At 32.5% G+C, this 25779-nt stretch overlaps 3 protein-coding genes across 3 annotated transcripts in view; 1 reads left to right on the forward strand and 2 right to left on the reverse strand.

The window, feature by feature from the left end:
* The window catches only part of rdgC (retinal degeneration C), a 45064-nt gene extending 36339 nt beyond the window's left edge, over positions 1 to 8725 (reverse strand). The window contains exon 1 of the mRNA XM_090110119.1: positions 8555 to 8725. The gene's annotated coding sequence lies outside the window, so the exon portion shown is untranslated. The remainder of the gene's footprint in view (positions 1 to 8554) is intronic.
* Positions 8726 to 17169: 8444 nt separating this feature from the next.
* Positions 17170 to 20960, forward strand: LOC149902385 (CCR4-NOT transcription complex subunit 7-like). Its single transcript, XM_090110338.1, has 8 exons — positions 17170 to 17460; positions 17547 to 17657; positions 18147 to 18256; positions 18413 to 18526; positions 18636 to 18754; positions 18845 to 19002; positions 20093 to 20233; positions 20401 to 20960. Exons 2-8 carry the CDS (start codon positions 17547 to 17549, stop codon positions 20515 to 20517), a joined length of 870 nt encoding a protein of 289 aa, XP_089966464.1. The 5' UTR covers positions 17170 to 17460; the 3' UTR covers positions 20518 to 20960.
* Positions 20961 to 21280: 320 nt separating this feature from the next.
* Positions 21281 to 23777, reverse strand: LOC149902386 (non-canonical pre-mRNAs endonuclease FASTKD5, mitochondrial). Its single transcript, XM_090110087.1, has 3 exons — positions 21922 to 23777; positions 21626 to 21846; positions 21281 to 21424 (listed from the first exon to the last, which is right to left on the reverse strand). Exons 1-3 carry the CDS (start codon positions 23561 to 23563, stop codon positions 21308 to 21310), a joined length of 1980 nt encoding a protein of 659 aa, XP_089966213.1. The 5' UTR covers positions 23564 to 23777; the 3' UTR covers positions 21281 to 21307.
* Between the last annotated feature and the right edge of the window lie 2002 nt (positions 23778 to 25779).

Consider the following 25779-nt stretch of genomic DNA (forward strand, 5'->3'; position numbering starts at 1 on the left):
GCTACTTTCGTTGTAATAATAACGTTGACGAGACACAATTAATTTATTTCATTTTAATTAATTAATCGATACTTTTATATTATTTTGAATGCTGAAGATTTTGTTTGTTTGTTTGAACGCGCTAATCTAAGGAACTACTGGTTCGATTTGAAAAATTCTTTCGGTGTTAGATAGCACATTTATCGAGGAAGGCTAATTGTAGAAATTATTTTTATGAATTATTAGAAATTTGTATAAATTTATACCCGAACCACGTGAAAATATCATGCGAAACAATTAAACTTTTTATATTATTAAGAATTATAAAACAAAAACGGTTTCAAAATAATTTTATTAACTCAGGAGACTCTACATTTTGAGAGTATCTACGAATATGAGAGGTCTATATTCTTTCAATTTAGCAAAAATATCATAATTAACAATAGTTTAATACGTTCTTGATAAAGTTTACTTTGAATTTTAAATATAATTCAAACTTACTATATCTACACAATGTGAAATTGTTTCTCTACTTTTATAACAAAGTACATAAACTTAATATTACATAAAAAAAACAGAAAGTTATATAACCATATAAGTTAGGTAGGTAGCTACGCCAATTAAAAAAAATCTCGTAACGTACATATCTCTATATAATTGGTTTTATTCGAATAGATACACATTCAACGTTTGATCCTTTTTAGTGCAGCGATATTGTCAATAGCTTTATTTTGTAGAAACTCTCAATCTTATTCTGCCATTCATTAAAATTGCAGGAGTCATAAAAAAAGCAAAACAGTGCTGAAAACATTCCTTCTTATTTTTTCGGTAGATATTAAAGGATTTTAATTAGACATTCTTTACTATCAAGCACGGCAAAAAAAGCTCGTTAATATGCATTTCAATAAATTCGAATACTCTTTTATTTATTAGAAGCGTAAGTATAATATAATTTAAAACAATTTTGACTAAATTATAGAGTTTTATTTAGTATAAACGGGTAACCTTTTTAAATTATTTCAGCAAGAAAGCACTTTCATTAGTTTATCACTATAGTACAATAAAATATTTTTTCACGAATTCGAACACGCCCAGCATTTCCCCAATGATTTGGCAACTCTTACTCTCCTAATTTTAAATTGTAATCTCTCTGAGTCAACGCTCTCTTGGCTCTAACACCAAAAATAAACCCCTCTCGAAGACCAACGTTTCGTATTAACTGCAATCGCACAACAATCGGTATGCGCTGAAGTCACTTTTCAAACAATTAGATACGTAACTAACTTGGTAACTAAACATTAGGTAAAAAATGGCCAGCTGCCAATATGTATCGATCAGTTGGCCTGGTACCTTAATAATTATAAGATGAATATCATTTAATGAAACGGGGTGCGCACGTAGTAAGAAGTATTTGGCAATGACTCAATAATTTTCACTTTTCAACGAGCGAACGTATAACTGTTTATTTACCTTCCATTGATTATATTAATAAAAGCTATTCGTTCTTAATTGATTGATAAATAAAATCGATCAATATTATTAATAGACCTTTTCCATCGTTCAATCGCGTCAATTGAAGAAGAATTTCTGATATTCAATTAATATTTATTACTGAACTTGACTTAAATATCACCTTCACTAGAGCTGAAAGTTTAATAAATGCCAGTTTTTCAATTTAAGAGCCCTTTGTACTGAAAGTTTAGGCATTTTAGGCACTGAGATGGCTCGCGCCCGCGTTGCGCAGGAGCCGGCGCGGCATGAACTCCGGTGACCTATGAAGGCGGGCGATTATGCCACAGTATAAATAAATCAGTAGTTCGATTTTATTTGCTATCGTAGGAATGTTGTTGATAAATAAATTTACTACTTATCCTATACCATTAAACGAGCAATATTTGCATATTTATATATTTGTTTGTATATATACAGTGTGGAAATTTTCGATGTGCCCTGAATGGAAAGTACTTGAAATACTAGGGATAGCAAATTTTTCTGAAAGGAAACATTCCTTTTTCAAATTTTATTTTATTATTCAAATCGATAGAAACAATATAAAAGATAATTTATTGTTAATTTCTCGTAAAAATTTTTTGGTCTATTTTATACATACATTTAAAGTTTAAAATGAAACTCTCGTTCTGGATACATTAATTTATTTTCTTCTGAAAATATTGGTAATAATAATTAAAAGTAAAACAAATAAAAAAGGCAAAATAATAATTGAATATAAGTATGTAATAAGTAAGTTAGTGTATTCAACCAACTTAAAAAAGTGTGACTATTTTACAACAATTTGAATAATAATCAATTAATGATTTGTATTATTGTATACAATATCGAAGCTTTTTAAGAAATGTATAAAATACTTTTTTATGAATTATTAATTATTATCATATATATCATAATATTATGTTACCAGCAATATATTAAACCCTTCTTAGTAAATGTATGTTATTCCGAGAAACGGTCGGAATGAAATAAATTATATTCGTCACATTACCTATGATATCTTTAAATCTGAACTTTTCCTAAGTAGCAAATGTGGGTGGTTTTTGGGGTAGCGATTAACCAATATGAGGTCAAAACTAAAATCCAAGATGGCGCCGACGAAAATTTGAAATGTTTTCGTCATGGGTGTCATTTTCAAAGAGTTGGAGTAGCTATTAATCAATATGAGGTCAAATCTAAAATCCAAAATGGCGCCGACGAAAATTTGACAAAATTTCGTCACGGGTGTCATTTTCATGGTTTTTGGGGTAGCTATTAACCAATATCAGGTCAAAACTAAAATCCAAGATGGTGTCGACGAAAATTTTACATCTTTACGGCATGAGTTTCATTTTCAAGGTTTTTGAGACAGCTATTTACAAATCCCCAATGTTACCGTCGATAATTTGGTAAGTATATTTTTCTTACAACCGTTTACATATTTTTCGAGCAGAATTCAGAAACCTTGAAAATGACACCCGTGACGAAAAGATGTAAAGTTTTCGTCCGCGCCATCTTGAATTTTAGTTTCGACCTCATATTGGTTAATAGCTACCCCAATAACCATGAAAATGACACCCATGACGAAAAGATGTAAAATTTTCGTCGGCGCCATCTTGGATTTTAGTTTTGACCTCATATTGGTTAATAGCTACCCCAAAAACCATGAAAATGACACCCATGACGAAAAGATGTAAAATTTTCGTCGGCGCCATCTTGGATTTTAGTTTTGACCTCATATTGGTTAATAGCTACCCCAAAAACCATGAAAATGACACCCATGACGAAAAGATGTAAAATTTTCGTCGGCGCCATCTTGGATTATAGTTTTGACCTCATATTCGTTAATTGCTACCCCAAGAACCATGAAAATGACACCCATGACGAAAAGATGTAAAATTTTCGTCGGCGCCATCTTGGATTTTAGTTTTGACCTCATATTGGTTAATAGCTACCCCAAAAACCATGAAAATGACACCCATGACGAAAAGATGTAAAATTTTCGTCGGCGCCATCTTGGATTATAGTTTTGACCTCATATTCGTTAATTGCTACCCCAAAAACCATGAAAATGACACCCATCACGAAAAAAGTCAAATTTTCGTCGGCGCCATCTTGGATTGTTGTTTCATAAAAATAATATTTGTCATACTCATTGAATACAGATCAACCAACATCATAATAGTCTTTCTACTAGTACTTCAAAACTTTGCCGCTATTCCTATTCAATAACCCATAAAAAAGAGGATCTCAGGCAAGGTAATTTTTAAAACATAATTTTAAATCACTACATAGTATAAAACAAAGTCGCTTTCACTGTCCGTGTGTCCCTTTGTACGCTTAAATCTTTGAAACTACGCAACGGATTTTGATGCGGTTTTAATAGTTCTTTCGATTCCCGGTCGAAGAAAATGAATTTTTGAAAATCTTTGAATGCAGTTCTATTTCTTTTTAAATATAAAGGAAATTTGCTATCTCCAGTATTTCTAGTACTTTCACCCAGGGCCCATCGAAAATTTCCACACTGTATTTACAAACAAATATATTAATATGCAAATATTGTTCGTTTAATAGTATAGAATAAGAAGTTAATTTATATTTACAACAATAATCCTAGGATAACTAACAAAATCAAACTACTGATTTATTTATACCGTGACATGCTCGCCGTTTTACTCGCCGCTCGGTTCTAATGTGCTGGCCACGGACAATTCGCTATAGCGAAAATTCGCGCGGCGCGACTGGCGGCGCGTCTTGCGAATGAATCAAATGTATGGAAATGTACTGGGCATGCCACGCGCAGCGGCGACCAGCGAGACGACCGGCGAATTTCCCCGAGCGAATCGCGCGGCACGACTAGCGATCGAAACAAATGTATGAGTTATTACGGCGCAGGCCACGGAGTCGAGCGGCAGACGCGGCGACTACTCCCGGAGCGAACTTAATTTAAAATAGTTTGTTTTTTTTTTCGCGAAAATGGAGACGGAAGCTTTTATTGCAGAAATTCTAGCTAGACCAGCTATTTGGAAGTCTAGCCACCCGCAACATAATTTTTCATCATGCCTATATTTTTCATATTTTTGGTGGAATTCTCCGTCTGTAACACGATTTCTATTTAATTCGTGTACTCCACTATATCTTCCAAACATTAAATCTTGAGCAAAAAAGCTGCTACTCTCCAAACAACGTCGAGCTAACTTTGATAAAGCCATCTCGTCTCCTCGTCTACACTGGTCGCGGCGGCGAACGCAACTGCCCGTGGCATGCTTACCGCGCCGCGCGAATTGCCGCGCCGCCCGTCGCGCCGTCGGTCGCGCCGCCGGTGTCCGTGGCCAAGGTGTAAACGCGAGCGGCGACTGCAACGTGGTCGGGAGCAAAACTAGCACAGGTCCTCCCTCGATAACGTCCGGCTGGACTCTGGCTGCACTGACGTGGTGCGCGCGAGTCGCATTTTACGTATTATATTTTATATAGAAAAAAATAAGGGCTAAATTATAAATCTATCCAAAAATTTCCCTGTAAAACCTGATTAGTAAATGAAATGTAAAATTTTCATAAACATAGCGTTCCCCTAATTCTCATAAAACTGATTATGCTTTTAAAATCGATGTTACTTCTGATTTTTTTTTGATCGAGTCAAATGTTTAATATTGTGTTTTTATCCAAAAAAGTCACTAGATCAAACGTTTATCTGTGCTATATATTTTTTTAGGATTTTAAATATGATGATTTCTATCCAAAAACCATGATTTAGAAACATACATTTCGGAGCAGGGCCCCTTAAACGTAAGAAATAATTAAAAGCTGCCCTTACAAAGTAAACAACAAATACTTAGGTTTATATAATACCTAGGTAGACCGTACTTTTCTTAATGTTTGTTAACATCATTTTTTTCACAAAAAGAAGAGAATCAAAATTGGTATCTTTTTATTGTCAAAACATATCTACTACCTTTTAATTAGGGGAGATGGGCCCAAAGGGGGCACCTTACGGGAAAATTAAAAAAAATGAAGTTTGAAAAGAAGTTAATCCATTTATTTTTTTGCCAAAAGTTCCATTAATAAATACTTTTGAATGCTAAGTGGTTAAATTTGTCAAAAGTTAAAGTATATAATAATTATTAACAGATTACTAAAAGCCTACGATTGCCCGCTTTGCCCGAAGGGGAGGCCTAAAGCGGGCTTTCGTTTAGGGCAAAACGGGCAGTAGTTGGGTAAAGCGGGCAGGCCTGGATTTAAACAGTAGATTTAGAAATATACAGCCACAAATAATATATACAATAATAAATAGAGTAAAAGACATAAAAATATTTTATAAGTTATGTATTTCAAACAGTCATACAATTATTTTTAAATGAATATATGAAACAAAGGAACTTCTTAGGAGCTTTAAACTTTTAGGTACAATATTTCCAGATATATCTGAAATAATATTTAAAAAAATAACGCCCTGTTTACAGTCTATCATTATTTAGTCTCTAATAAGCGATACAATTATTTCATATATATATTTTTTTATAAATCCTAAAATGATGTAATAGGTAGGTATACAAGTTCCAAAAATTCTTGTTTAGACAGCCCGTAAAATAAAGAGTCCATGTGGAATACGTATTCCAAAAGCTCCATTTCTTGTTCCGTAGAAAAGACAGTAAGTAGTAAACCTACCAAGCTTTACATTACACGAACCCAATTTAAGATGTCTGCAATGTCGTTCTTGGAATCCCATATTTACCTAGTTGTTACTTTTTTGACAGGTTTTCCTAACTCTTGCACTTCTCGTTTTGCTTGCTGCATAGTTGAGCGTTGCCATGAGGCTTGTGAAGTTTTACGCTTATATTTACGCCGTTTATAAGCGGTCATCTGAAAGGAAAAAGCAAATTAACAAAAGAATGTAGGTAACATTTTAGCGGACGGGGCAAAGCGGGCGCGTGCCCGCTTTACCCTGCCCGCTTTGCCTTTTTCGACATTTGAAAGGTTCAGACGTAATTCTACCTCAAAATTTTTAGACACGTGGATTTTTATGGAACCAAAATATGGCCAGATAGCCACTTAATAACTAACAAATTTTGGTTAAAGGATTGTAAACACCAAAATAAAAAGAACACATATTACTTACCTTGCAATATTTTTCAAAAATCGTCGAAAAACATTTATTTGTTGCAGCTTGTAAATGCGTGCTCGCAAGCGAATCCAACGACTGCCGCAAGGTGGGAGGGGTGTGGGGATCGTACTCACGAGTCGCGCGCGCGCCATTATTTAAAATTCCGATACTATACTGAGTGCCCTCTTTAGGCTCTGTGCCCACTTTAGGCCCCTTTCCCCTATGTACGTAGTATGCTGAATGCATAATCCGTTAAATGAGTAGGTATCATACGTGGAAATAATGTAGATATACATATTATGAGAAAAAAATGCAATAAATTCTATATCAGCTAATTCGTAGTTTTATTTCTATCGCAACACCTACTCATTTTAATTAAACAATTGAGGTGCCGCGGACGTTATCTGTTTATTTTTTTATATGAGAGTTTTAAATGTCAATGGTAATTAACTAAAATTCTCTAACATACAACAGCACTATACAAACATTCAACACACAATAATGGTTGTATGTCTAATCCTAACGAGGTGTTTGGCAATTGTTTCGTGTAGTTACACTCCAAACAAACAACGATTTAGGGCAAGCGCCCGCCTTTAATTTATAGATGACAAATTCTATTTTGCGCTTACAGCGGCGGAACGATTAATCAATTTGTATTCAATCAATTCATGAAATAAACCATTCATAAAACAGTGAATACATAATCTAAAATTAGATAGGTTTATTAACTTTTATTGAACGTTTAATGCCAATCAAATATATTTAATATTAATTATCTATGTTAATCAAAACTGAAATATTTTATGTAACCTACTTTTTTTTATAGTGGGGAAATCTTCCAAAGATACCCACGGCTCCCGGGGAAGGAGCCGTGGGTTATGTCGGATTCTTACCGACTAAAACCCCCACATACCTACTAATAGTTCAAAGTTGTAGGGTTTGTTAGATCTGGTTGAATTGGCTATTCTCAAGAACGATTGATCCGATTATGAATTATATATTTTCATCTATTATATTTTCATGAATATATTTTCTTCAGATCGCAAAGGAGCGATTTCATGTTACAGTTTTGTGCCTAGACTCTGAAGAGAGTATAGAGAATAGAGTAACCTAGACCAAGACTACCGCGACGAAACATCTCATTCTCATGGGAACTTTCTTTGGCCAGGCGTGTAAAATTGCGGATAACATCTATTTTTTTTTGCTTCATTTCATGCTCGGCCGTAGCCAGGGTGAACAGCTAGATTCATTAGAAATTACGGAGAATTATTTACTCGCCATAGTACATTCAAAATGACGCATCTGTGTGGATAAGCCCAGCAATTAAAAATATGGAGATTACAGACAGAAAATTTTTAAACCGTCATAAAAATGTAATCCTTTCACAAACATTGACGAAATTAACCCATTAAACATGATTAATAAACGTGGTTATACAGAGTTTGAAATAAAAGAAAGAAAAAATGCTGACATCACGAAGCGGACGGTCCACATCCATCTATCATAACATAACAATATCATCGTGAAATATTTTTATGCTGGACTATTAAACCGCAGCGGAGTTTATTGCGGCGACCATGAAAGTGGCAATTGGCATCTAATCCAATTTTACAGACAGCTGTCCGTTACTTGAGAAATCCATTGCATACTTCGGGGCATGGGTATATTGTGCTTGGATCGACAAAGAATAATTAGTTAAAAACAATCAGTTTTTTGTTACCTTTATAAAAATTACACCTAGGTATTGTGATAATTTTATTCTTACTTTCGTGCTACCTACGAGCTTTATCTCATCTACTAAAATCAAATATGAAAAATGTTTAGTGTCTTTATCAATCGCCTACATGCCCACTTAAACTCATCGAACAATTAATTAATTTAAACAATCGAAATGAAAATGATAATTTAATATAGTATCGACCAAAATAACTTTGATCTTTATTTATAATGCATACAGTATAAATAGAAAATAATAAAAATACTTACTCAGCCGCGATAGTTTGTCAAACTAAAAAAAACATACACAATAAAATAAAACACAAATTTTCACTCCTTATAATAATTTACAAAAAATAATTAGTCTGTATAATTATTAAAAGTTTTTTCGCGAAAAATATGAACGGCTTATCGTTGAGACGAATGAGCAACGCGACCTACCCCTGCAGAGCGAGAATGACTACTGAAATACTTATAACTTAGCCGTGGAATAGCGAAGCACCACACTAGGTAGGAGAATTACTGAAAGGCGAAAGCTCAATTATTACAAGACGCCTTTATGGTTAATACATACTAGATATTATTTATCTATAAATTACAAACAAAATAAAGATGTCCCAAAAGTTACATTCAGACTGACCTGGATACGATTTTTAAAATATTAAAAAATTATATGAATATAAGTTTAGTAGATACTTATATTCATATAATTTTTCCATAGATAAATATTAGATAGATAAATAAATAGATTTTTATTTTTATTTATTTATTACAATTTACAAGAAGTAGAGCCTTAACAAATTTTCTATTTTCCTTGCGCTTACTTTCTTTCTAAGGATCCTTGTAGAGTGTGGCTTCAAATTATTTCTTTAGAAGATTAACATTTATGTTAGGTTCATAAATAAAATCAAAGAATTAAAAAAATAAAAATATATAAGTTTCAAGACTGTTACAGTAATTGCTAAAAACGTGGGACAAAATCTCTGTAAGTAATTGAATTGGATTTAAATCTCCTCCTACCTTATGCGGTATGCCCCGTATTATTATGCCCCTAAATTTTATATATTAAAATGAATATAATATTTGTCTAATATTACGTTACCTATTACCCACTATAGCTAGTAGGTATAGCATTATGTTATCTGATATACCAGTATATTATTCTATTATTTGTGGTCATACCTAAGCATTTTACTGTATTCTAAACTATAACGAATCAAATTCGAAATAACATTTTAGATACCTATCATATAGGTAATAGGAACTCCATAACTACTAAATAGTAAGACGAAATGTGTGCTCAAACAATAGGGTTGTAACGTTTTACTACCTTTTGTTTCTGTAGCCCCCACCTCGTTCTATCATCATTAAAGCTCAGAGCACATTAAATGCAACGTTTAACAAGAAGAAAAGTTGTAGTCCAATTTCAAGAGTGACATAGATAAATAAAAACTTTTAAATTATGTACATACTTTGCAAGTAATGGATGTGTTGTGTTATGTCTACTGGAGCTTAGAAAATGTCAGATAATTATGGCGGTGATTTTTGTTAACTTTACTTTCCACTCCTTCAATTATAGTGGCTCAATTAATTTCGCGCCATTTCCGAGTAGCGAGTGTAGAGCGTTGTTGATATTTGGGCATAAAATTAATCCTTACTAGTTAATACCGACGTAAATGAGTTGATTTAAAAAAAATAATTCAACCATTTGTACCAGGCTAATTTATGAACAGGTAATCATCGTCCTGCAGCCATGTATAGGAAAATCGCCATGTTATACTTTTCAAACAGTTCCAAATGGTCGCCATACCGCCGAAAATCAGCAATTTTTTTTTTTCGCTATACATTCACGTCGGTATGGCGGGCTGTAAGTCACACCGGAAAAGTATGGCATGATACTACCGCCTACTTCTTTATTATGGGCTATCGGTAAATCCAAAATTTTTTGTGTTACAAATCGTTCTTCCGTAATTTATCCGACGTGTTCGACGCCCATGCGACTAGTTCCCCGGTACCAGCGTTCTGACCTTCATTTTTTCTTTTTGTCATTGCGTACTAAGACCCCTGTAGAACCGCCATCCTGTTACAAATGACCCAAAATTGTGTGTCAGTATCTCCCGGCCTATCAAGGAGATTTAACAGCATTGTTGATGAAAGTTCCCAGACGACTGGTTTCTTTCAGACATCTTCAACAATTATTATCGTCTTATTTCAAGTAGGTAATTTACATAAAACCCTAACAGACTTCGCAATTATAAATCACCGAAATGGTGGTTTAACAAAAGATTTCTTAACGAAAAAACTGACAGTTTTGTACTTTAAATTATTTAAATGAGTAAAATATATTTCTCTATAACTTAAAACTTAAAAGATAAGTCTAAATTCACGTCTCCTTAGGTGATCCATTTAAAATTCCTCGTAGGATATTTAATATTTACCACTTTATTTTTTTATAAGGTGAACCACAAGGTGAACCGAGGCGATTGTGATTTGTGACTATCAACTTTGAAATTTAAACTCTACCTTTTGCCATGTTAGTTATAATACATTCTATTAAACTCCTATGAACGTTTTCATATTAAAATAATTGTAAACAAGTGTACATTAATTACATATTATGTATATTAGAAAAATCGGTTAAGTGCGAGTCGGACTCGTAACACTAAGGGTTCCGTACAAATAAGCTTTTTTTTCTTTAAGTGCATAATAATTATTATGTACCTAGGTACCTACTAGCCTTCCGCCCGCGGCTTTTTCAAAGAAATACCCGCATAGTTCCCGTTCCCGTCCGATTTCCGGGATAAAACCTATCCTATGTGTTAATCCAAGTTACCCTCTATAGGTATGTGTGCTTAATTTCTATTTTCAGTGTAATCGGTTCAGTAGTAGGTACTAGGTATTTGCGTGAAAGAGTAACACACACATACACATCCTCACGAACGTTCGCATTTATAAGCCTTCAGAAGGCTATTGCTGCATTGGAACTCGAGCAACGACGTACTCAACAAAAGAACCGATTCTTAAACGTCGAAATAGTTGGCTTACCGGAAAAACCCAATGAAAACCTCGTCGAAGAATTTTTACGCTTAGCAGCTGCCTTAGACTGTAATCTGAAAAAAGAGGACTTAGATTTTATTACCAGAATCCAACCTTTACAGGGTAAACACGGAGCTTCTAAAAAGATCGTGGCGAAATTAAATAATAAAATGAGCAAGGATGTTTTAATAGCCAATTTTAAAAAATGCAACAAGAACAAAGGAATAACGTCGCACGACCTTGGTTTTGGTGGTAACTCTGTAAAGATTTTCATTAATGAACATCTTACTATCGCGAACAAAATCTTGTTAAATACCTGTAGGTAAACAACGTGCAAAAGAGCGTAATATAAAATTCGTGTGGGTTAAAAATTGCGTAATTTACTTACGCGCCAGTGAAAAGTCCCCAGCAAAATCTATAACATCGGAAGATGACCTAAATCTTTTTTTAGAGACTTTAAAATAGTTCTTTTGCTTATTGCTCGGATCGTGTCATTATTAAATAGCCTTCTATATTATGAGCCACATCACATTAGTTTATTTTCATATACATTCTACATATACATTACAAATTCTTCACATACACTATACACCCTTTATTTACAGATGAATGCACTTTTTAAATCATTTTGTGCATTTTATATTATCTTACAAATATCAATGAACGTTCTTGTAATAATAGGTTTATCACCCCTGACTTCTTTAAAAAGTGAACGCACAGTAACGATATCGAACAAAATTTTTTTACATACCCTCAGTTACAATATTTTTTTGTGTCGAATGTTCTTTGTGTATAATGAATTTACTTGTTTGTCATGCATTAATAGAATATTATATTATTTGATGCGTAACCGCAATTATAATATGAGTAATTATGTTATAGAAATATTTTCTCGATAATTTTATCTCAGACGAAATGATATCCTGTATTTTTAAATAATACCTATAGTTAAATATATATATACATTTCTTTCTTTTTAAATAATGACAACATACAATACTTTAAATATTTACTACCAAAATGCACGCGGGTTACGCACAAAATTACCAATCTTCTATAAAAATGTTGAAAAAAATAATTACGACATAATTATTATTACTGAAAGTTGGTTATGTAAGGGAATATTGGATACGGAACTTTGTGATAGGCGTTACGATGTATTTAGATGCGACAGAATAACCAAAAAGAAAGGCGGGGGTGTTATGATATGTATAAAAAAAACATTTTTGAGTCATAACTTGCATAACGTTCCTGATGACCTTGAAAGTGTTTGGTTAACGATACCAGGGAATGTTTTTAAATTTAGGACACATGATGCAATGAATTTACACGTTATTGCACTTTATCTACCCCCTAACTCAGACGCACATAATACCTTAAAAATATTTAATCAAGCTTTACGTAATATTTACGATCGGCATCCGAATGACCTATTTCTTATTATGGGCGATTTTAACGTACCTTTTATTTTATGGTCGACTAACAACACGTATAAAATTAACAAATACTGTAATTCAAATTTACTAGAATCTGCATTAGATCTGCTCGATATTATAAATTTATTAGGGGCCCAGCAGTTTAACGTCACACAGAACCACTGTGGCAATACTCTTGATCTTGTCTTCTCGAATGTTTCTGTCGAATGCACGGCATGTTCCGATGCACTCGTTAATATCGATAAATTTCATAGCCCATTGATTATTTGTGTAAAAGATATATGTTTTAAAGAATTGCGACCTGTGTTTCCTAAGATGAGGAAATTTTATAGAGCAGACTATGATGCCATAAATTCTGAATTGAATAAAATAAATTGGTATGAACTTTTATCAATAGGTTCTTTGGACGAATGCGTAGACATATTTTACAGCAAGATAAATACCCTAATCGATACTTTTGTCCCATGCATAAAGATATCTTCTCGACGCCATTACCCTAAGTGGTACACGCCGGCTCTCATTAATGCAATTAAAGAGAAATCTAAATTTCACAGTCGATGGAAAATTTTCAAAAACCCTAATGACTACGCATCCTTTTCTTTACTGAGAAAAAGAGTTAAAAACTTACAGGACGAATGTCATTCTAACTATTTATCACGTTGTCAAGACAGCATTATTAAAGATCCTAAGGAATTTTGGACGTACATTAACAGCAAACGTAAGAACTCTAATTTACCATCCAACATGAATTATAATGGACGCGTTCTCACAAACGGTAGTGATATTTGTAATGCATTCAACGAATATTTTCATAGCGTGTTTCAAAGGACCATCTCCTCTAGCGTAACGCCTAATGCCTATGATTCTGATGTAACTGACTACTTACACACTATACCTTGTAATGATGGAGAAATAAAAAAACTACTGAAGGATTTAGATGTTAAAAAAGGCGCTGGTTCAGATGGTATACCAGCTATATTCGTAAAGAAATGTCAGTCCGGTCTTCTTTTACCTTTAAAAATATTATTTAAACGTTCAGTCACCGAAGGAGTTTTCTCGAAACGTTGGAAAGAAGCTTTAATTGTACCGATTCATAAAAAGAATTCTAGATTAGAAATAACAAACTATAGGGGTATTTCATTGCTTAACATATTCTCAAAATTGCTTGAAAAACTAGTCTACAAAAGTATTTACACACATGCTCTGAATTACATTCCATATAATCAACACGGTTTTATAAAATCACGTAATGTCTTAACAAATTTGTTGGATCTCACCCACTATCTTAACACTAATATGAATGACAACGTACAAGTTGACGTAATTTATACAGACTTTGAGAAGGCATTCGACAGAGTAAATTACGATGTTCTAATAGGCAAGCTTTCAGATGTAAATATCAAAGGAAACCTACTGAGATGGATAGATTCCTATATAAGAAATCGTTGTCAAGCTGTTGTAGTTGGTGGTTACAGGTCTAACTTTGTGGATATCCCGTCAGGAGTGCCGCAGGGTTCGCACATGGGACCTTTGCTGTACAATATCTATCTTTATGATATAGATAAATGCTTTCATAGTTCTAAATTCCTTTTATATGCGGACGATAAAAAGATATTTACTAAAATAGCTAGTTTAGATGATTGTCTTTCACTTCAAAACGACCTTAATAGATTAACAAATTACTATAACATAAATAAGATATCAGTTAATATTAATAAATGTCAAAAAATAACTTTCTCTAGAAATAAAAAAAATATTATAAATTTTGAATATTCAATCTGCAATGAAAAAATTCCATCCACTAATACAGTAAGAGATTTAGGCGTGATACTGGATGAGAAACTCACGTACAACGACCACTGACTACGTCACAAAAAAGGCTTTTGCTAATTTAGGTTTTGTTTTGCGCACAGCTGAACCTTTTGACGATATACGATGTTTAAAGGTCTTATACTTTGCATATGTTCGGAGTATCCTCGAGTTTGCATGTGTAATATGGCGACCATTCTACAAATGTTATATCGATAGGCTAGAAAAGATACAAAAAATATTTTTTAAGAAATTAAATTTTAAATCCAAACATTTCCCTGTAAGCTATGAGCAGGCTTGTCTACATTATAATATTAACGCATTATCGGATAGAAGAGATCTAATCGACGTAATGTTTTTGTTTGATATTCTAAATAATAAATTTGACTGTATCTCTATTTTGAATCCTTTAAACTTTCGGGTTCCAAGTCAAGGCACTCGACTAAAAAATTTGTTCTTAGTGCCGTCAACGTCAACAAATTATCTAAAAAATTCTCCATATTTCAGACTCCCTGAAGTATATAATAATAAATTTTGCTCAGCGGATATATTTAGTTTATCACGCCCTAGATTTAAAAGTGCAATTCTTCAAATTATAAATAACTTAAATAAGTAACACACACACACACACATACACACACACACACACACACACACACACACGCAGACCCTAACACACACACTTATTTACACACCCACTCTTTCTCTCACATAGTCACCTTAACAGGCTCAATTTCATTTCTGTTTTTCTTAACTTTAATGCTATATTGTTGATATTGCTTGTTAACGAGAAGTCACATTTAATTTAATTTAATTCATTTATGTTTGTGTTTCATCAAGAATAATTGTATTTTTTGTTAAAGTAAAAGAAAACAATTATTGCCTTTGTAGTTTACCGTTTCTTGTCACACAATTTTACTATTATCGGTGTACCTTGTAATTGGCGTTTTTATATGTAATTAGTATAATTTATCTTATCAACAGCTGTAAGGTACCTTTTATGAATAAAATAAAAAAATAAATAAAATAAAAAATATCCTCCAACATTGCCTTTCCAGCCTATCTTTGCCCAAATAGAAATTTTAACTTTCCCGAGTGTTTATGTGGAGTAGCATGACATTTAAGACTTGTTTTGTTTTTTGGTAGAAAATTAAAGTCTTTTCTCGCAATACTGATTAGATAGCACATGTATAACGTCAATCAGTCTGCTGCTACATGTCGACAAAGAAGGAGATGTTTTGGTGGTGCCAAATTTTTCTAAAAAAACTTGTCTCTGATCACTGGGAATCAATTAGAATACGTGAATATTTCTTATTATTTATTAAACTAGAATATAAAAAAGGAGGTTATTTGTTATTTCCAAGCAAAAATACGTAGTATTATAGGAGTTTTGTCGCTGGGCAATGTTAGGTTAATAAACGTAGTATGACCTATCCCAACATTGCCCAACCGTTTTGAGGTGCTAGGGCTGACACATTTTTAACAGACTTCTCAAATAGGTAGCAAGGTAATTTTTTTTAGGTGTAAATTAAGTACACAGCATGTTTTTTCTTTTAGGTACCTAGGTAGGATTGTACGAGTATGTATGCCTAGCTAGGTACTTTTTAAATGTTTAGTAGAAGTTACGTATAGGTACATAAATATTCATAATTTCAATTTCATTTTAAAGATATACCTAGAAACAGTACGAACGCAATATTATTGCATGTGTACCTACCTATTACTTGTTACCCACCTACATATTTTATTAAACTTAATTTTTTCATCCTTTACCTAGTTTATTTTTTTGTGACAACCCTAAACCCTAAAGATTTTTGTATGAAGATTGTGAGAAAATTACACCTAACTTTGCCCATACAATTTAATGAAGATCTACTTATTTTGGATCATATTTTGTAAGAGATTCAGCATCTTTGCCTTGTCTTGTACTTTGTCTCTTAAAAACAGCTACGTAAGTCTTAAAATGGCTGAAATATTAAAGGTGGGCAAAGTTGTATACTTTTCCACCTTATTTCGCCCACCTCTTTCTTCCTTATTTTTAGAGAAACTATTAAGAATATGATTATTTCAAGTATATCTATTCATTCTAAATTCAATTCCCTACTCAAATAACAGCATCAATTCTGTCCATATTTAGTTTTTTCTTGTATATGATCAAAACACTGTGAAAAGCGGGCAATGTTGGAGGATATGACGGTAGACTATAGCACAACAATAGTAAGAAATATTATTATATTATGAAAATCTGACATTTATTATATTTATGTTATATTTAGAATTAAGTAATGTAATAATATCAAAATAACAGAAAATTAACTAGCAAACCTATCTTGCTCGTGTTAAGTAAGTTGTTAAGTAGTGTAGCCATATTGTTGTATTATAGTAGTTGTAGTGGCTCCCTCGTTGCCACCACCCAACTGTCTTTTGCCCATTTTTAATTTTATTCATTGAAAATACAAAACTTAAATAGCGTTCCATTTATAGCCTTTGAAATCCTAAAAATGGTTATACAAATACCTAAATTACTCGTATCAAAAAAAAATTGGCATTGTTTAATAATACAACTTTGACGCTTACTTCATATAGTCAAGTTGTCACTTGTCAGTTGTCACTACGTGCAATGTACGCTATGTGTTTTTAAGTTTTGGCTTCTTATTTGTTTTCGCAACAATACATTTTTTATTTTATTTCATTAAATCTGCAGTGCCCAAATAATTCCATACAGCAAGATTTCAATGGTCTTCATTGTTGCATTACCTGCTAGACATTCGTAAACTTGTTTGAAGTCTCACCATATACAAAAACTTACTGGAAACCTGAAAAACTAAACAAAAAACCACGGCGTCGCTAAAATCTGAAGAACTTAATCTATTAGAGAAGGACAAGTGGTACAAGGTACAATAATTTGTTTAGTTTTTAAGTTTAAGAGCATGGTTTATTTCTTGAAAAGACCTTAAACTAAGCTAAAACTGTATGTTTAGATGCCAGCAGCAAGCTTTGGCTCGTTATCTCAGCTGCCAGGGACTGGAGATTGTGGGATAAAAGATGTTTGGAACCATAACTTACATGAAGAATTTCAAATTATAAGACAAGTAAACAAATCTTAAGTTTTTATGTTTGCTTTCAGTGTTAGTATTAAGGTAGTATAGTTTATATTGAAAAAGTAAAAAATAGAAATTGCTTATTTGATAAATAAGTTAATGCTTTTTTTTTTTTTTTTTTTTATGTTATCCACATCCCTTCCTATCCCCTACCCATCCTCTCCTCCCCTATCCTTAATCCCTCCCATCCTCGACCCTTTCTCCATAATTCCTTCCAAATCCCTTTATCCTGGTAGGCAACAACCATAACCTCTGTTATGGTTTATGGGCGACGCAATCTGCTTACCACCAGGCAGTGCGTCCGCTCGTTTGCCTTCCCATAACATAAGTTAATGCTTTAGATATTATGCCACAAGTAATTGTTATCTTGCTATATTTACTGATTTCAACCATATATTTCGAATGTGATTCAACCAAATCTTTAAAGACTAGAGCAAATAAAATATGACAGTTATAATTTACTATAAAAATATTTTATAGGTAGTCCAAAAATATCATTGGGTTGCAATGGACACAGAATTTCCCGGAGTAGTCGCGAGACCCATTGGCGAATTCAGATCAACAGCTGATTACCAGTATCAACTACTGAGGTAATTATATGGTGATAACATGTCTAAAATCTATAAACTAAATTCAAAGATCCATTTTTTTTGCACATTTTTTGCAAAACTAAAAGGATCATTTAAATACATACCTAAATTAAATCCACTTTGTATGTAATGAATAATTGAAATACATCATTTCAGGTGTAATGTAGATTTGCTAAGAATAATCCAACTGGGATTAACATTCATGGATGAAAATGGGAAGACACCACCTGGATACACAACATGGCAGTTTAATTTTAAGTTCAATTTGCAGTAAGTTTTAACTATCCCTCTTGTTTATAATGCACTAATATTCTTATAAGAATAAGCAACATATTACCTATATTAATACTCATTTTGTACTATTCTATTACATTTTTAGAGAGGACATGTATGCACAAGATTCCATTGATCTACTTCAAAACTCAGGCCTTCAGTTTAGAAAACATGAAGAAGATGGTATAGAACCCCTTGAATTTGCAGAATTACTTATGTCTTCAGGTAAAAGTTTATATAAGTACCTTATATTAAAAATATTATTGCGTAACCCACATAGTGTTAGTTATTATAATATAACCTTTTCTGCACTAGGTCTTGTACTAATGGACAACATAAAATGGCTGAGTTTTCATTCCGGATATGACTTTGGATACTTACTCAAACTTCTCACAGACCAAAACTTACCACAGGATGAAAATGATTTCTTTGAAAGTCTCAGGTTATACTTTCCAACAGTTTATGATGTTAAGGTAAAGTAAATGTTTTGGAATTATAAATAATCCCTAAGAGCGTATACGCACTATGCGGGTAGCCGCATTGCGGGTAGCCGTCCGGCTGACCGCGAGCACAATTATGTACGTAATATTCATTTCTATGCGCACTGTCCGGTCTGCGGTAGCCGCATCGCAGTGCGCATAGAAATGAATATAACGTACATAATTGTGCTTGCGGTCAGCCGGACGGCTACCCGCAATGCGGTTACCCGCATAGTGCGTATACGCGGTTAGGGCGTTTGTGCACTACAAGGAATTTTACTGTCCGGCATTCCGATTTTTTACGGTCCGGTATGGCACGCCATTAATCTAAATCTTATCTAAATACTAGCTTGTGCATTATACGTAATTTTACTGTCCGACATTTCACTTTTCCCTATTCCGGATGGTTTTTTGTGTCTACGAGTCGCTGTAGGTATAATTGTTTTCGAATGCCCCCTTGCTTGGATTTTACTCTTTTTACTGCATATGCCAATTGAAAGCAAGCTCTTGTTTTACTTCCTTTTAGCTGGCAATGTGATTTGAAAAGTTGGTATTGTTATTTTTATTTTTTATATACATTGACCTATAATTATTATCTAAGTAAGTGTTGGTAAGTTAAAGTTCAAGTGGGAATAGCTTTAGCTCCTCGTCACCGATTAAAATAAATAAGTGAAACACGCATTTTAAATCTCTTACGGAACTTTACTTTTTATTATAACGAAGTAATATAATATTTCATCTTCTATATTTTTTACTTGTTTTTTGTAAAATGCAAAAACAATCATTTATGATAGCATTATACCGCCAAACTTCCTTGAACTGTACCGCACTGATCCGAGTAAAAACGGACAGGTGCACAAGCCAATTCATCGGTTTTTTCATGCTACACCGGACCGAAAAAAATCGGAATGCCGGACAGTAAAATTCCTTGTAGTGCACAAGCGCCCTAAATATATTCCAAAAGATGCTCATCATATTAAATTTACTGTCTTGCTTATACTTTTTTATGTTCTGTCAATACGATAAGAATCATAAATAAATTAACGTGAAGTATGAATTCAAATGAGTTATTTTTAATTTTCAGTACTTGATGAAACTTTGTAAGAACCTGAAAGGTGGATTACAAGAGGTAGCAGACCAATTGGAACTTCGCAGGGTAGGACCCCAGCACCAAGCAGGCTCTGATTCTCACCTAACGGGAATGGCCTTTTTCAAAATTAAAGAGGTTAGCTTACAATTATTAATTCTTTTACAAGATTTTTAGTGAAAAATGATCAAATATATTAACGGTATTTTATCACATATAAAAATGTTAAGTACCTGTACTCATCCACATTATTTTTTGTCCAATGTAATCTAATTTTAACATCTCAAGTGACACAAATGTTTCAGATATTCTTTGATGACAACATTGAGAGTTCGAGTGGTCATCTGTATGGGTTGGGTGCTCCATTCTCAGTGAATTCAAACAACTTTCAAGACAATGGTGAAAATGGGAATTCATCCTGATCTGGAGATGCCATCATAGTGACAAAACTAACACCAAAACCGCATGTGTTCCACCTAACAGAGTGAAGATCATGTAAATAGAATGATATTAAAATGAATTGATGAATTTAGTATTTGACAAATGCAATAAAAACTGTACCTAGCACATATCATCATCATGTAAAATTTTAATGAGATTGCAGTTTTAGTTATCATGATTCTTTTACTGATTTCTTTGTTTAAGAATCAGTTGTTTCAACTCAAAACATGTTATTACAGTATGAAGCACATGAATATATCATGGTGTATTTAATGGATCATCAAAAATTTGTATTAAGGTATAATTTTTATTAAGCTTTACATTTATTTTATAATCCATTGTATATTATTGAAATAATAAGTTGGATGTATATGATTTTAAAACAAAAAATTTATAATAAAATGATAAGGCAATTAGAAACTACTTATTGTTTTTTCTTTAAGAATGAAGGTACTCACAAACAAATAAGTGTTTTAGTTAGATTAATGTACCTTTAAATCATTCATAAGGAAGTTTATATGAATACTAGCGGTCCGCCCCGGCTTCGCCCGTGGTACATATGAAAAATAGATGTTGGCCGAGTCTCAGACTTAAACGATATGCACAGAAAATTTCATGAGAATCGGTCCACCCGTTTCGGAGGAGTATGCAGACTAACATTGTGACACGAGAATTTTATATATAAGATTTTAAATGTGCCACTTTCACATTACAATATTAATCTGTCATATTAAAATTAATACATTCTGAAAATTAATTTATTTGGTAAACTTAACAGGTTAAGTGAACATCACAATCTTTATTAGATTTGGCTTCATTAATTAATCCATTTAAATAGTTTTTCTTTTCTCCTTGTGTTTTACACTTTGTATACTTGTTCCAGCTAACCTGTAAATAAATTAAGTAGGTGTAACACTAACTACAATAATTTTAGTACTTTACTTTTTCATTTTATATTAATGAATGAATTTTATGTATTATTGAAATATTGATCCTGCTAGATACTAACCAAAATGCAACACAAAATAATATTCTTTTGTTTTTCATAACAGATTCAAAGGAACACTTCTTAAATCAAGTTTTACTTACTATTGCTGCGTGATATCCAAGAGCATTCAACTCTCGTATTTTAGACAGAAAATGTCCACTGGGTTTATCTGAATCATATAACATTGCATTTCTACCAGCTATAATCAATGCAATCCAAATATTATCATCAGGTGCTTGACAAAGGTGTCCAAATTTTACATTGTTAAATATATTTTTGACAGGTAAAGGGGAACCACTTGCATCATCACATATAATAACATCTGAAAAAAAGTTGATGTAAATAGAATAGTTAATTGTATATGTTTAACTTCAACCTTAGCAAACATCATACCAACCTCCTCTTTGGTGGTGTGTTATTATATGATGCCCAGTAACAAATTCAGGTCCTCCTCTACATCCTTCCATAATTTTGAGGACATCTAAATACATCTTTTCAGTAACATTATATTGTTTATCATAATTCTCATCAGGAAGATAATCAGTATATTTTTTTGCCAATATCAAAGCATCTTTGTCAGTAAGACAATCTAATCTTGTATCTTTATGAAATAATTGAACTAAGTTATGGATAATTAATATTTCACGACCATATGAATAACAATATTTTCCATATGTATTATGTAAAAATTCAGTGTTTAGAATCCTTTTGAATAGATCTAATGGATAGTATCCTAAAAGTCCTAGATATGATACACAACATGCAAATGAACGACCATGGGAGAAAAGTTCGTGCTCCCTTTCTGGTTTTCTTAATTCATTGATAACAGTTTCAATAAAACTTGGATTTGTTGGTGGCACATAATTAAAGGTTCCAAATGTGAGTATTAATCTTTCCATATCCTTTAATCTGGCTTTTGATATATCTTTCATTACATTATTTGCAATTTCTTGTAAACTGGTCTTATGTAATGTTAAAGTACTAGTGGCAAGTAAAGCTATATGCACATTACACATTGTGGATAGTCTTGGTATTTCATGTTGTAATATATCAAGAAGTTTAACTATTTTATCATCAAATGGAATCTTGCGAGAGAAGCGAATAAGTTTAAGTAATGCTGCAAGAGAAACTTCATTAATTTTAGAAACATTCTCATTCACAGCATCAATTATGTTAGACACTAAAACAGGGCTTCTTATTGGCACTTTACTCTTAAAAAATCCTAAAGATATAATTGCTAATTCATCAATGCTCAATTCATGAAGTTTTTCTTGAACAGCTAGTTCCAAATCATGCATATCATGGGGTGAAAACCTCATTGCACCAATAAAAAAGTATGTTTGCACTAGTTGTGCTTTTGATAACTTATTTGATTTATATACGAGTCTTTGGATGCATTTATAACAATAATCCGATGCCTTTGTAACACTCAACATGTAAAACAATGCGGTATATGAGAGCAATTCATCATGAGACCACCTTTTTAACCTATTTACACATTCATCATCTAGAGCTGCCCATACTTCGACATAATTGCGTGTTCTAATAGATGGAGTTTCAGGACATTTTGCTAATGAAAAAAAAAGTGATTTGAGTTCTTCATCAGTGGAAAACTGAATATTATCCGTCAAAACATCTATAAAATTATCAAAAACATTGTTTGAGATACATACATTGTTTTCTGAACAGTAAGCTGTTATTAATGGAAAAACTTTAAACACATCTTGTGTAGATTCTTTTGACCAGTCTTTTTTCATTATATTTTCAAATTCTTCCTGACTTAAGGAGCTGGTATTTTTTGGAATATTTAGCTCTTCCACGTAACCATATTTTTCCATTATATCATAAGCATATTTGTTTTCATTTTCCATAAACATTTTAACAAATAGGGTTGAACTGCTGTGAAGAAATTTCTGATGGACGTATGCATATTTACTTTGTGCAATACTCAGTCGATTCGAAGCAAAATTTAATGGGCAACAATTGAATATTCGATATTTTGCATTACAATTTCGTATTATTTGCCTCATGAGAACCATGGTATCTTGTAAAAAAGTATGGTTCACTGTGCATTTGATTTTAATAATTCTTCCATATATTTTCTTTATTTCTAGACTTGAATTATAGCGCCACGCCTATTTTTCAGGATTGAGATATTCAAAATATTTACTATTTACCACAGAGCAAGTAATATAGGATATTTACCATTTATTTTGTACATAACTACATATCCTACAAATTTTTTATACCTACTTTGTACAATACGACCAACGTAACTTGGCGGGCCTGAACATAGCCTCTACGAACTTTTGCGCATGTACACTCGTAAAAAAAAGTGTTATAGGCATTTATTTCTTTTAAACTGAAATTCGAATAAAAATTTCCTTATACAGAGACCAAGTACAAATAAAATAAATATCAAAACGCTATGAGACATAAAGCAATAAAAATAACCTAATGAATTCAGGATTCACTCAGCAACTCTTAAAAAAACTTTGTCAACATTTTTTACGCCTTCTTCTTTTTCTTTTTTAAAATACTGCGTTAAATCGAATATTATTTTTCTCGCCTGGCGATTTAAAACCATATTATGCTTTGGTGGCATCTTTGTTCCCGAATAATACAAAATTCCAAGTAGAATATTCCAAATTATCACTAAAACAAACTTAAACACGAACAAATTTAAACTTAACACTCAACAATATAATAATAACAAATAATAACGATCAACTCAACGAAAACTTTTGTAACCGCCTGTACTCAAGACAGAGATAGCGACACGAACACGACACCAATGTTAACGTGTGACTGAGATACATAATTGCGTACCGAGAATTGCCGAATATGCACGAAGTTATACGACGTAAACAAAAAGGGATGTCCACTATGCGTGTCTGAGGATATTGATTAATCGATTTTTTTTTCAAATCGATTGAAATTGAATTGTGAAATATATTTATATTTAATTTTATAATAGGTTTCAAATATTCTCAATCAGTCCTTATTGTAGTGGTCGTTTATATAGTACGACATAAAAGAGATGAAATTAATTATTTTGGAACTAATTCGTTTTTCATTACCTGGCAACCCTGAATTGGCAATGTAGCTGTCAAGTTGAATAAAAATTTGTTGTTTTTTTCGTGAAGTGGAGAATTATTGAGATAAAATTGTTATTTAGAACAAGAAATTTAAATAAAAAAGGAGATATCATGAAAAAGGTTAAACGTAGCGGTGTCCGTAATGTGGTGTATAAAGTTTTTATTCGGTGTTTGTCCGAATTTCAAGCTGGAAATTTATTGACTGATTTGGAAAACGTTTACAAACGTACAGCAGAATATACCGGTGAGATTCCATTTATTTTTGCTCAGTACTACGTAAAATAGAATATTCCATTAGTGACGAGTGTTTAATGTATGTATGTATGGCGATTATTACGTTTTCGCAAATTAATTTGAGGTTATTTGTATGTAAACAAAAACTAGTTTTTATAGTGCGACCAGCACAATTTGAGTCAAGAAGTTATATCCAATCCAACCAGCCTCAAATAAAGTACCTAGTTTAGATTTTACTACATAGTATAGTGATAACTGTTTTCATACAGCTATCTATCTATTAATCAATCAAACCATAAGAAAAAAATCATATTTACTGTATCATATTTACAGATACTGAAGATGCCCCGTACCCTCTTGCCAGTACTTCGAAACAGAGTGATGATCAGTCCTTTGAAGGAGTAGAATATTTAGATTTTGATGAATTATATTAATGTACAAAATGTATCTACAAAAAAAATAAAAATATGTGGTTTTCAAATCGCCTTGTTTTTTTCTACCCGACGGACCCAGAAAGAGGGTAATGTGTTTGAGCTGCATGTATGCTTGTTTGTTTGTATGTTTGATTCTATGTGCGCCTCTGCAGTCTAAACACTTGACCGATTTTTATAAAATAACTAATTCCAAATACATTTAAGTAAAATTTGACCTAGGTAGGTCAATTAAAATACTAATGTATTTTTGTCTTAAATTACACTATTGCTACACTGAAACAATTATAACGGTTTAAATCGCGGTATTTATTTTAGATTATATTATATACATTTTTGGATTTTTATTCTATAGTATCAAGATCGCTTGCGTCACAGTATCAGTGTTGCTATATGAGCGACGGTGGCGCCCTCATTTATTTTCATCTCTTTTGTGTCGCACTGTAAATAAATGATATTTAACTAAATCATGTCTTACAACCATGAAAATAA

The sequence above is a fragment of the Colias eurytheme genome, chromosome 15 (assembly GCF_061535395.1).
Source record: "Colias eurytheme isolate Ceu_HAF_F1 chromosome 15, ilColEury1 Martin Lab GWU primary, whole genome shotgun sequence".
In the NCBI taxonomy this organism is placed as follows: domain Eukaryota; kingdom Metazoa; phylum Arthropoda; class Insecta; order Lepidoptera; family Pieridae; genus Colias; species Colias eurytheme.